This window comes from Anabrus simplex, chromosome 4, assembly GCF_040414725.1.
Source record: "Anabrus simplex isolate iqAnaSimp1 chromosome 4, ASM4041472v1, whole genome shotgun sequence".
Lineage (NCBI taxonomy): Eukaryota > Metazoa > Arthropoda > Insecta > Orthoptera > Tettigoniidae > Anabrus > Anabrus simplex.
In genome coordinates, this window is record NC_090268.1 from 364,176,751 (window position 1) to 364,190,284 (window position 13,534).

General features: G+C 39.9%; 2 protein-coding genes across 2 annotated transcripts in view; one reads left to right on the plus strand and one right to left on the minus strand.

Annotated features, from left to right (window-relative positions):
• Positions 1-2,294, minus strand: part of Tgt (tRNA-guanine transglycosylase) — a 226,103-nt gene extending 223,809 nt beyond the window's left edge. Inside the window, exon 1 of the mRNA XM_067145784.2 lies at positions 2,145-2,294. Within this exon, the coding sequence (XP_067001885.1) occupies positions 2,145-2,294 (150 nt within the window). The remainder of the gene's footprint in view (positions 1-2,144) is intronic.
• Positions 2,295-2,326: 32 nt separating this feature from the next.
• LOC136871996 (dolichyldiphosphatase 1) overlaps positions 2,327-13,534 on the plus strand; it is a 111,126-nt gene continuing 99,918 nt past the window's right edge. The window contains exons 1-2 of the mRNA XM_067145785.2: positions 2,327-2,439; positions 2,962-3,062. Of these exons, the coding sequence (XP_067001886.1) occupies positions 2,334-2,439; positions 2,962-3,062 (207 nt within the window). The 5' untranslated portion in view covers positions 2,327-2,333. The remainder of the gene's footprint in view (positions 2,440-2,961; positions 3,063-13,534) is intronic.

The window sequence follows — 13,534 nt, forward strand, 5'->3', positions numbered from 1 at the left end:
AAAGATCATTGACCGTTTTAGTCTTTGCTATAATCGCATAGAGATTTGTTGTTGTTTTTACATCTTGTGATGTGATACATGTCACAGAACTGATCACACAGTGAACATTCACATTTTTCATTTGGGTCGTGATAAGACATATTTTTACATATTTTATGGTGGTACCCGTGTACTGCTAGTTTTATTATCACATGTCTTAGCTTTTGGTTGGCGTTCGTCCAATTTCGATCCAACATGGCATCTGTGCTGTAGAACTCTAGCGGAATTTCTTCTCTCTTCTTCCGCCTCTCCGCTAGGTGTGCTTCTACATTCATTGTGGATGGCAGTGATAGTTTTATCCTCAGTTCTTCAATAAGAAAGGGTTCCCGTGCTAGTTCGTATGTTAGGCGGGAACGCGTGTATTTTGAGATGCCCATTATGGTCTTTAGGAATTTTGCCTTAACTCCTTCTATGGTGGCCAGGTCTCTCTTTGTTAGTCTTTCCCATATCAAGTGGATTCCATAGGTGAGTATTGGTAGGATCGTTGTGTCAAATAGGCGCATAGCTGTTTTTAAGGATAACTGCTGTAGATTGTTGATGTCGTACATGGGTTTCATGGCTGCAACTGCTTTGTCTTTTATGTGTAGTCTGAACGTCCCAGTAGTCTGTAAGGTTATTCCCAGGTATTTGAATGAGTTTACTATTTCCACTTTGCCGTCTTCGTATTCTACGTTGTCGTTTGCTGCGTTTCGTCCGCCTTTCCGAAAGACCATCTGTTGAGTTTTTTTCCAGTTTATTTTCAGGCTGTTATTTCCTGCCCATTCAGCAAGCGCTGAGAAAGCGTGTTGGAGCTCTTCCTTCTTTGTTGACCCTAGGACCATGTCGTCTGCATATATGTAGATCACTGCATCCTTTGCTCTTTCTCTGATTGCTTTTGTTACGTCCGCGGTGGCAATATTGAATAGTATGGGGCTGAGTGGATCACCTTGCAGCACTCCATTAGTTTGGGTGATTTCCTTTGTTTTATGGGTCGCATCATCTATGGTGATCTGGTTGTATGCCAGAATATTTCTTATTAGAGCTGTAAGGGGGGCAGACAAGAAAGCCTGGCTATTTATTGGGAAATTGAACCAAGAAACGACTACAGAAATGGTGACAAACTATCTGAGGAAGAAAGGAATCCGAGGAAACATCAGTTGCGAAGAGATCACAACAAGAGGAGAAAACAGAGCCTATAAAGTTGGAATCCCATTCGAATGTCTAGAATTAACATCTAATCCTGACTTCTGGCCAAGAAGAATAACTGTGCGCCGATTTCGATTTCGTTTCTCCAGGAGGAACGAAGGCGTATCTCTCGAATAATCCCATAAGCATGCTCCTGTGGAATGTAGAAGGGCTAAACGGACTACTAAAACTAGCACCAGAAAACGCTTTACAAACATCAGACATACTAGTCCTCACAGAAACATTCCTCACGAAACATATAGACATACAAGGATTCTACTCTATCCACTCCCTATCAAGGAAACCAACAGAAGGAAGGCCATCAGGAGGTGTATCTATCTACTACAAACCATGGATAGGACCCATGAAGACACTACATATAGAAGAAAATCTAATAATTGCAAAAACAATCAAGTTCACTGTAATAGGCATTTATATAAGCCTGAACACAGACATAGAAGAAATAATAGAGCTCCTAACGCTTTCCTTCAGGAAAATTCCAAACACAGAAGAAAACATCATACTAACAGGAGATATGAACTGCAGACTAGACAAACCCGACATGAAATGTAGAGCTGTCCTCACATTTTTTGATGAAGAAAATTTCAAATTAGTGAATGACCCAAAACATAAAACTTACTTTGCCCACAATGGAAGTAGCACCATCGACCTGGTATTCCATAAAGAGTATTATAACAAGGACTAAATAAACAGGAAAAAAGAAAAAAGTCAACTATTTGAAATTTACAATATATTTCAAATTCATGCAAAGTTTACTTATACTACAAACTTATAGACAGAAATGTTAACGGAAAGTTAATTATTTCGTGATGTTTTTCGAACAGTTAATATTTTCGCACAATTCCTTAAAACAAGTGCATACTTCCCTTCAACTGTCAAAGAGGAACGTGTCTTTCTGAATCTACAGATTTTCTCTTTACCTGAGTGCCTACTGGCATAAATACAGGAGTTTCCACTTCATAATGGGGCAATGCCATTAAACCAGTCCGAGCTTTTGTCTTATTACATTTACCGAGAATTTTAAAGGTTAGCGCCGGCTTTCTTACACCGCTCACACCACATGTTGACATTTTGGAAATGATGCATTCTGGGTAATCGCAGCATCAAAGATGGCAGCCACGGAGGACGAAAGCTACATGCAAAGTCCGAAATTAAATAGTGAAGATAGAGTGGACTGGGTCCCGCTCACGTTAACGTTAGTTGAATATCCTCAAGGTAAGAGAATTTATAGCCTAGTATTATTTTTTCTATATCCTTCAGATTTTGTCCTAATATTTATCAGGCGTGGATGTACTATGTGAACTGAAAGTATATTCCGAAAATGTTCATGAATCCTGAATCATATGTTTGGGTCATCCATATGAAAATGACAGTCCTGACAGTTGTATTTTTAACTTTTTAGTAAAGAGAGAAATCTGCCAAATCGGTCTTTGCAGTATTATTTTATGTTTCTGTGTAAAGGGAAAACGAGTAGCTCTTCATACCGTCTCAAGCACATTGGTGGGCATGTTGATTCGGCTTTTTTTGGTTTGATGAAAATGTAATGTGTATTTTGAATGCTGTCATGTTATCGTTTTTGTTAACAGGAATTTTTAAAACGGTGCACTGTATGTTGTTTTCAGATATTGTCTGGAGTTATATTATTAGTAGTACTGGTGGGGTGATAGTGGTGGTAGTAGTAGGCCCCAGTAGCAGCAGCACATTGATATATCATATTGTAATATTTCTCCTTTTTAGGTGATTGGATGGGAAAGATGTTAGCTGTTGCAAGTTTATTGCCTCTTGGAATCATATCAGGTTTTGTGGCTCTCATTCTGTTTCGGAGAGATTTACATACGGTAAGTATCATTTAATCTATACTGTATTTAAAGAAGGAGCATGTGGAAATGCAACCCATTTGCTGTAGTCAGTTATCAATTTTTGCCGTTTGTCACTCATTTTATGATATTTGTTGCTTAGTGAACAATCAAATCAGTTGCCACTGATCTGCATTTAGGGCAGTCGCCCAGGTGGCCAATTCTCTGTCTGTTTATCTAGTCTTAAATAATTGCAAAGAATTTGGAAATTTATTGAACATCTCCCTTGATAAATTATTCCAATCCCAAACTCCTCTTGCTATAAACGAATATTTGCCCCAATTTGTCTTCTTGAATTGCAACTTTATCTTCATATTGTGATCTATCCTACTTTAAAAAACACCACTCAGACTTATTCATGCCACGCCATCACTCCACTACTTAGTTGAGTAGCTCGTCTCTGTTCTCCCCCATCCCAGATTTTTTGACGTCCTCTTTTGTCAGAAATCACCGAGAACAAATCAAGCTGCTTTTCCTTGGATATTTTTTTCCAATTCTCGAATCAAGTAGGCCTAATCCTGGTGAGGGTTCCATACACTGGAACCATACTCTAATTGGGGTCTTACCAGAGACTTTTACCCTTTTACATCATTACTACAACCTCTAAATACCCTCATAACCATGTACAGAGATACGTACCCTTTATTCACAATCTCGTTTATGTGATTACCCCAATGAAGATCTTTCCTTATATTAACACCTAGGTACTTTAGCCTACAAGTAATAAAAGGCCTACTCACTCATGGTGTTCTCTTTACAAACAGTGTCCGCCTTGTAGTGCGCCTCTTAACGACTTCAGCGCTAGTATACAATTTCACGTTAACACTCGCTAGTATAACTGTTCGGGAGTTAAAACCAAAACATATTTACCTATACACTACATTTCCTGTATATCAGTATATGTGATCTAGTAGAATAAAGTAGAAAATAACAAATGTTCAATTTTTTATTTTTTACGTCGCACCGACACAGATATGTCTTACGGCGACGATGGGATAAGGTAGGCCTAGGAATTGGAAGGAAGTGGCCGTGGCCTTAAGTAAGGTACAGCTCCGCCATTTGCCTGGTGTGAAAATGGGAAACCACGGAAAACCATCTTCAGGGCTGCCAACAGTGGGGCTCGAACCCACAATCTCCCGATTACTGGATACTGGCCGCACTTAAGCGACTGCAGCTATCGAGCTCGGTGGGAGTTCAATTCAACTGCAGATTTGCTGTATCGGATAGCACACTTAACTGTTGAAACTAATATCTGGCAATGGATATTTTTACCAGGCCCTACAGCTCCGGGAAGTTTCAGTGAAAAGGAACTACTACTTTTTAACAATTTTTCTTTTGCAAGTTATGAATCTCATTCCGTATTGACGGTTATCACTTTACAAAAGAAAATATTTATAAAATCCTCCTATCAATACAAGTCAAGTCATCTGTTAGATGAAGCAAAGTCTATACATGTTTCAGCCTAATCTCAAGGCCAACTTCAGTAGTAAAACAATGATTACATAATATACAAACAAATTAAAAAGCGTAATGATGTGAAGTGACAGTGATCATGCTTAGTGAGTTAAAAACACATTGAGGTACAAAGTCCTCTCGTCTAATAGATCTTGCTGACTGTTAAATAAAAACAGTACGCTGAGGAGTGTAGCGAGACCGTCAATACTACGAATAAAACGTGTATAACATCTGTAATGAGAAAAAAGGGATATATGAGTGGATGAAGAACACACTCCTCAGCATAGTGTTTTTATTTAACAGTCAGCAAGATCTATTAGACGAGAGGACTTTGTACCTCAATGTGTTTTTAACTCACTAATCATGATCACTGTCACTTCACATCATTACGATTTTTAATTTGTTTGTATATTATGTAATCATTGTTTTACTACTGAAGATGGCCTTGAGATTAGGCTGAAACATGTATAGACTTTGCTTCATCTAACAGATGACTTGACTTGTATTGATAGGAGGATTTTATAAATATTTTCTTTTGTAAAGTGAAATTTTTCTTTTGATACTATCCTCTTATAATTTGTTTTTCTTCTCAAGAAGTATTCTCGGCTATACTCGCCTATCATGTCATTTGTGTAGTTAGTGACAGAGGGGGTGCAGAACCTTCTGCAGTATTATTCTGCTCAATTCCTCAGGATGATCACTTTTCCCACACTGTAGAATAGGATTTTTAGTAATATGTGGTAACCATATTTTGGTTGTTTGTGCAGTTTTTGGCCTTCCCAGCTATACCAATATTGTTTCGTCCATTACTTGTTCCAGTTTCATCATCAGCGAAACAAAACCTGACTTTGGATGGAGATGGACTCTGGATACTACTAATTTTATCAAGACACTCTTGACATGGTATATGGTCTGCGATAATTCTTACCAAATACTCTCCAATATATGCCATTGCAGCATTCGTCATAGAAACGTGTTGTGCTCCTTCGGCTTCTTTTTTTATGCTTTCCAGTTATATTTGAAGCTTTCTTACTAACTCTGGATTAATTGCTGCTAGTTTATCTGCATGAATGGTTGAGTTAATACATCTTCCTTTTGAACTAGATGTTGCCATCCAGTCACTACAAGCAGATTCAGGTTCAATATATCCCGTCAGAGATGCACTAACGAGTCCAGTTATGAGAATTTCATCCAAGACCTGTGTAACACTTGCAGCATTTGTTTGGTCATTGCTATGTCCAAGTTGTAGGATGCAACTGAATAAGCTTTCCCCTTCATCAGAAGAAAATTTTCTGATTAGCATGAAATGGAAGCTGCTCTTTAGTAGCCACCTCTCTCTCTCTCTTTCCTAGCGTTTATCCCAAATTATGGGGTCCGCTGCTTTGCTACATCTCCTCCATTTCGTCGTATTGCTGACATCTTCAGGTTTTAAACCAATGTCGTGCATTTCAGCCTTGATATTGTCAGCCCACCGCTTTAAAGGCCTTCCACGTGGTCATGTTCCTCCCGGATCAACTTGGAGAGCTGTTTTAGCAACTGGGCCATCCTGCCTTCTCATAACGTGACCGTACCAGCCGTGACGCGCTTCCCTCACTTTCTTCACAATTGGAGCGACGCCAAGACTTTGCCGAACATCTTCATTTTTTATGTGGTCACATTGAGCCAGTCTAAGAATCCATTGAAGCATCCTCATATCCATTGTATGAAGAGTCTGCTCATGCTTTTTTGTCATTGGACGACATTCTGCCCCATAAATAGCTGCTAGGCGTACCACAGTCTTGTAAATTTTTGCCTTAGATGGTGAGGCATCTTTCTATCGCAGAGGACTCCGGTGACTTTTCTCCACTTGAGCCAAGCTGCATTTACTCCCCGCTCGGGTATCAAAAGTGGCATCACAGTTCGAAGTGACAACTGACCTTAGGTATTTAAAATGCATGGTTTTCTGCAAGTCTTGATTATTGATCCTTATGGTCCCACTAGTTCGGGGGCCACATTCTAGGTATTCGGTTTTCTGGATGTTGAGGCGCAGACCATCCTCAGCTAATTCGTCGCTCCAAGTTTGTGTCTGGCATTGGATTCCAAGGCGTGTTTGTTGGGCAAGTACCACATCAGCCGCATAAAGAAGGGTCCACCGGGCGAGTTGGCCGTGCGCGTAGAGGCGTGCGGCTGTGAGCTTGCATCCGGGAGACAGTAGGTTCGAATCCCACTGTCGGCAGCCCTGAAGATGGTTTTCCATGGTTTCCCATTTTCACACCAGGCAAATGCTGGGGCTGTACCTTAAGGCCACGGCCGCTTCCTTCCAACTCCTAGGCCTTTCCTATCCCATCGTCGCTATAAGACCTATCTGTGTCGGTGCAACGTAAAGCCCCTAGGAAAAAAAAAAAAAAGAAGGGTCCAGGGGATGCGATGTCTGTATGTCAGCCGTTGCTGTATCCAAGCAGAGGATAAATAATAAAGGCGATAGAGCTGAGCCCTGATGTACAGGCAGAGAGATTCCAGCTGGACTCCAAACTACACTAGCTGTATTATGATGCATAAGTTGTACGCAGCTTACATAGGCTTCCGGGACTTCATGACTACGAAGAGCTCGCCAGATGAGGTCGTGCGGGACTAGGTCCAGAAATGTCATGTTTACACTCTTCTGCCTATCCCTATGTTTATCCATCAATAGACGTGTGGCATGGATGGCATCGATTGTGCTGCAGCCTTTAACAAATCTACACTGGTTGGATGTTACTGTGACAGTGTTTCTGAGCCTGTTGTCCAGCACTCATTCAAATATCTTCAGTGTATGACAGAGGAGTCGAATAGGGCGGTATGTTGAGCAGTTGCTCACGTCTCCTTTACCCTTCCAGATTGGGACTGTCGTGCTAGTTGTCCATGCATGGGGAAGATTGTTCTCGATGATGATCTGGTTGAAGAGTCATCATCATCATCGTTGACCAACTCCAGTTTCCCAGGTGTGGTATATGAGCCCCTTCCATTTAGTTCTGTCCATGAACTATTCTTTGTTCACAATCCGCTCCCAATCCTGACCTCTCTCTTCTACATCCTTCTTCACTAAGTCTGTCCATTTTTCTCTAGGTCTGCCCACTGGTCTCTTTCTCCTGATTTCTCTTTCATACTCCTTTCTTGCAGACCTGTTGGCACTCATTCTTTTCACATGATCAAACCACTTCAGTCTTGCCTTTTGGATCTTCTGGAGTAAGGAGTCTTCTAGTCCTATGTCTTCTGACTTTTTCATTCCTGATTTTATCCCTCCTGGTCTTCTGGATCATTGTGCGTAGGAACTTCATTTCTGCTGCTTGGAGTTTTGAGTTGTCCTTTCTTGTTAATGTAGCGGTTTCTAGGTTGTATGTGAGGATAGGGGTGTAGTATGATTTATACAGTGTCGTCATGGTTTTGAGTGGTACTTGTTTATCCCATAGTAGCTGTCTTACCTGGAGGTAAAAATGTATTGCTTTGCTGATTCGACTGTTTACTTCATACAGTATTTAGCTAAGTTATCCTTGGACATTATACTACCCAAGTACTTAAATTCTGTGACACTGTCCAGCTTAGTGCCATTTAGCATGATTTCTGGCTGATTCTGTAACTTCAACAGCACCGTTTTAGCCTTGTTCATGTTTAATCCATATCTCTCAAACTCCTGACTCCACCCCTGCAGTCTCTCTTCTACATCTTTCTCTGAGTTACCCCAAATTACTACATCAAATGCAAATGCTTTTAAAGGCTTGTTGCCCCTTTTCTTTTAGCGCCTGTAATATGGTATCCATTACATGATAAATAATAGGGGCGACAAAGCACTACCTTGTTGTACTCCCCTTTTTGTCTTAAACCAGTCTGACAGTCCAGAACCAACTTGTACACAGCTTCTGGTTTTCTTGTAAAGCACCTTAACTTTTGAAATTAGACTGTCTCGAACTTCGAGCTTTCTCAGGCACTCCCAAATAAGCTCCCTCGGTATGCTGTCATAGGCCTTTTCGATGTCAAGGAACAGTGGATATAAAGGCTTCTCTTTTTCCCAATGTTTTTCCATCCGCATTCTGACAGCAAATATAAGATCTGTTGTTGATCTTCCAGGCCTAAAGCCATATTGTTTCTCTTCTAAAAGTGGTTTCTCGTAGTCTATTCTCTGTAATTTTTTTCCAGAATTTTTAGTCCATGGGAGAGTAGAGTGATGCCACGGTAGTTGGTACAATTCCGTCTACTGCCTTTCTTGAATATAGGTACAATTATACCTTTCTTCCAGTCTTCTGGGGTGGTATTTTTCTGCCATACTACATTTAGAAGTCTATATAGCCATTGGATTGCTGGGGTTCCTCCTGCTCTTAACATGTCCACACTTAACCCATCTATTCCTGCAGCTTTCCCTTTCTTCATACTTTTAAGGCTCTTCTCTATCTCCAGCCATGTGATTGGTGGCTCCATATTTTTACTGGGTTCTTCACTTTTTTCCAGATTCTTCTTTGTTTTGAATTACATTTGATGCCTCTCCATTCAGGAGCTTGTCGGAGAAGGTCTTCTCTCCTGATTCCGTCTTCCTCTCGTACTACTGATCCACTGTCCTGCTCTATTACCTTGATGTCTTCTAGGTTATTTCGCTTGTTTTTAATTACTCTGTAAAGAAGTTTGTTTCCTCTGCTGTCCTCTTCCAACTTTTCCACAAACTCATTCCATTTTTTCTCTTCTCTTACTATCCTCTTAGCTGTAAGTTGTTTTTTTCCTGTAGAGTTCCTGTAGTTTAGTTATTTCTTGGCCACCTGGATCTTGTGCATCTCTTTGCTTTTGTTTGTCTAGCATCTGTTTTGCCCAGTTTCTCTCTTTTATAGCCAATCTGACTCTGTCATTCCACCAAGGTGTCTCTTTTTCCTTCATGGTCGATCCTGTTACTCCACACAGTTCTTTAGCTTCACCCACCAAAGTATCCTTAAAAATATTCCATTCTTCTTCTATTGTATTCATTTCCCCTTTTGGTAAGTGTCTCTGTATCCTTATTTTATATTCTTCCTTCAGCTTGGCTTCTAATTTCCGAGTCTTCACTTTACGTTTTCTTTTTCTTTTCTTCGGGGTTATGTTAGCCACATGATTTCGGTCTGCAACCAATAATCTATGATCACTGTCCATACTCTCACTGGGGATAACTTTGACATCAGTTACATATTTCCCTCCTTTGTTAGTGATGATATAGTCGATGAGCAACTTATGTTTTCCATCCCAGCTATATCTTGTTACCTTGTGGCTGTCTTTTTTTTTTGGAAGAAGTTATTTTTGATGATCAATCCATTTCTTCTGCACAAATCAAGCAGTTGTTCGCCTTCGGCATTTCTGTTCCCAAACCGATGTGGTCCACCGAGCTCGATAGCTGCAGTCGCTTAAGTGCGGCCAGTATCCAGTATTTGGGAGATAGTAGGTTCGAACCCCACTGTCGGCAGCCCTGAAGATGGTTTTCCGTCGTTTCCCTTTTTCACACCAGGCAAATGCTGGGGCTGTGCCTTAATTAAGGCCACGGCTGCTTCCTTCCCACTTCCAGCCCTCTCCCGTCCTATCGTCGCCATAAGACCTATCTGTGTCGGTGAGACGTAAAACAAATAGCCAAAAAAAAAAAAAAACAACAACGATGTGGTCCAATGATTTCCTCATAACCAAGTCTGTCTGTTCCAACTTGTGCATTTAAGTCCCCAGTGATGATGACATTTTCTTCATCAATTATATCTTCTAGATCTTGACAGAATTGTTTCTTCTCTTGAGCACTATATCCAACCTGTGGTGCATATACCTGCCCTACCGTGTAATTTGTGGACTCCAGCTGCATAGATAATTTAATGATCCTATCATTCTTATAGGATACTTCATTAATGGCGTCCATGTCTTTTGTTATCAGGAAAGCTACACCATTTCTGGCTCTTCCTCGCGTCCACTCCATACTAATTTGTAGCCATCTCTGAGAATCTTGCTACCTGCCTTTCTCCATTTTGTTTCACTCATTCCCAATATGGATAGATTTTTTCTCGTCATCATATCGATAAATTCTTCCGTTTTCCCAGTCAGGGTCAAAATATTCATAGTCCCATTTCTTACATTGTTCTTCGGACATATCTGTCTTTCATCGGAGCCATGTTGGCCGTCATACCTGCCAGATCTGCTCGATGACTTTGTCAATTTCGGTATTATTTTTTATCTCATCTGAGGCTCATTTGATTGTTGAAAGCAATTCGAAGACCCTACCACTGGCTTGCTAGGCCTACCATGGATCTTCGCGTTGATACTTTGTTATACACTAGATGGTCAGTGCCTGACATGCATTTCCTCATGTCAGTTAAGTCTATGGTTTACCTGCCAATACTCGGGAGGCTGATTGCAGTGGTTGCCCACTGGGCGATGGGGTCGCCACATCCCTACGCCTACGTTGAAGAGTGCGGCAAGGAATTCTGCTGCAGGCTTTTCAAGGATTTTCCAGATTTCTGCTGGTATGTCATCTGGGCCAGTTGCTTTACCATTCTTCATGTTCTTTATGGTAATCATTATTTCCTCTGCCATAATCAAGGGCACGGGTCCATTAGGGTGTCCCTTAGAAGGGGAATTTTTTTTTTTTTTTTCATTTATTGAAACGCATACCCCGTTATTGTGTTTATTAGTCTATTAGTTACCCAAGTACAGAATTTCAACTTCCAACATTAATTTTAACCCCTGCCGACGGGGCCTAAAAGTTTTAGAAAAATAGCTGCTTAAAGGGTCTCTTAAATGTAGTTGTAGATGATCACTCAAAACAATTACTATGGAGAAATATAAATGAAAACAGAAATTTATATAATGCTCCTCTTGTAAGTAACAAAAAAGATACAATTTTTATAGTTATTCATTTGGATATTTTCTCGTCAAAGTCTCTTTTTTACAGTCTGGGTAAATTTTTCTATGTTCTTGCACACAATGTAACAAGAACTGCTTCTGTTCATCTGCGGTAATCAAACCATGAAAGTCTGTCATTAGTTTAACAGCTCTTTCAGCTGTGTCATTAACTGCTTTTAAGGAAGAAACCTTCTTTTTAGCTTCCACAAACGCCACGTTGTCTTTCATGAAGATACAATTTCTTGAAGGAAACCACTGTGAAGTTTGTCGTGAAAATAAATCTTGACTCTTGACAGAAACAAAATCAAAAGATTTTCGTGAAACAAGGTAAAAAAGTGCTTGTAGTGCCTATAAATAAAACAAATTCTAAATTAAATACCAGATTAAACACTACTAGTCTACGACATACCCTGTAGAGAGCCAAACATCTCTTCTTCGATGGAACATATCTCTTTCCGGAATCACCAAAGCTTTCTTTTTGTAAGTTTTCTACAATGTTTCCTTTAGTCTGCTCATCAACTTCATTATAAAAAATTGAAAGGATGGCTATTTCCTCTGACAAGTACCACAAGTGTTGACTGAACTTGTTTAAAGCCGCATTGGAAATCAACTTGTCAACTTTCTCGTAATATTTTAAGGTCTTTAAAAATAAAAAATCTTGATTCAGCACTTTTATCGCCAAACTACATCCAAGCCAGGGCTTAACGTAAACTGCCACAATGAATAAACAAACGCCTTGTAAAGCTTGTTTGTCCTTAGCGCTCATTTTAAACTGGGACTTCAGTAAACACATTTTAAGGAATAAATAGCTCTTGCCATCCATCGTGCTTGATTCATTGCACCAGGAGGTCTGATTTTTTATTTTATTTCTAATGTCTCCACCCAGAAAAACAATAGCTCGCGATAATCATCTCGTACAGTCGATTTTGCCAGCTTATTATTATTATTAAAAAACGTCACCTATTCAATAATATTTGCCTCACAGAGATGTTGGACAAAATTAGTGCATGGTTCCATGGCACTAGGATTAATATTCTTCCAGTTGTCTCTAAACTTTTTGAACAGCGGAATATCAGGACTGCTAGTGATTTGTTGGATCTTTGATTCAAACACACTTTTGAGCACCAGTTCGTAATTATGATGGCGGCGTTCATGCGTCCTGTATTAGATGCTGTTGTATCACAGCACATTATTTGTACCTTATCATCCAAGTTCCAGTCACGAAGGGCATTTGACACTGCTTTCGCTTGCTCTTTGCCAGAAGAGTTCTCTAGCTTCGGCACAGCAAAAAGTTGTTCTTCCTCCTCATATGTATGATATAATAGTTGGTAGGCGTTCTTCTTTAGAACTTCTTACGTCCAGAGCAGGTAACAGTTTTCCATCCCAATGGACGGTAACTACTTCGGGCACGTTATTCTGAAAATCAGATTTAATGGATTTGTGTTCAAATGCGTTGAATAGAAGATTTGTTGATTGGGTAATTGTCAGAACTAAGACCAAGTGCTTCTACTATAAACTGAATTATATAAACAATCTCTGATGCTTAGTTGACATCTGTCTAAAGTTGCAACTAATTTAGAGGTGATAAAATCTTTTCTTCCTCTTCTTGTCGACGTAGCTAAGAAACAGATTGAGATATGGATGGCAGATTCTTCCAGGCTTTCTTCAGAGCTTGTGGATTGTTCTACGTCTTCATGTGTATCAAAAATCTGTAAAGTTGCAGATTCCAATGAGGTCACGGAAGGCATTTGCTTTAGTCTCTTGTTATCTTCTGCGAGTTTTCTCAGCCTGGCCCTTTCTTCAGTATCAGCCAACTTTTTGTGTCAGCACTTTTATCTTCTTCGATTTTTATTCTTTCAAGAGCATCAGCATGAGCGATATCGAATAAATTATCTAATTCAAGTTAAAAGTTCTCTTCATGGCGCCTATGTAAATCCTGAATCTTCTTGCTATTTTTTTTGCAGTTCTCGCCAGACCTGATAAAGATCTACTAACTTCTTAACACAATTAAGCACAGCTCTGGTAGTTATTTAGCCTTTTCCCAGAATATATTGCACTCCCGAATGACGAGATTTGCGCTTTCACTAACATTTAAAGATAAAAATTTCATTGTTCGTATTGAAAAGTATCACAGTTAAAATTGAAATAAT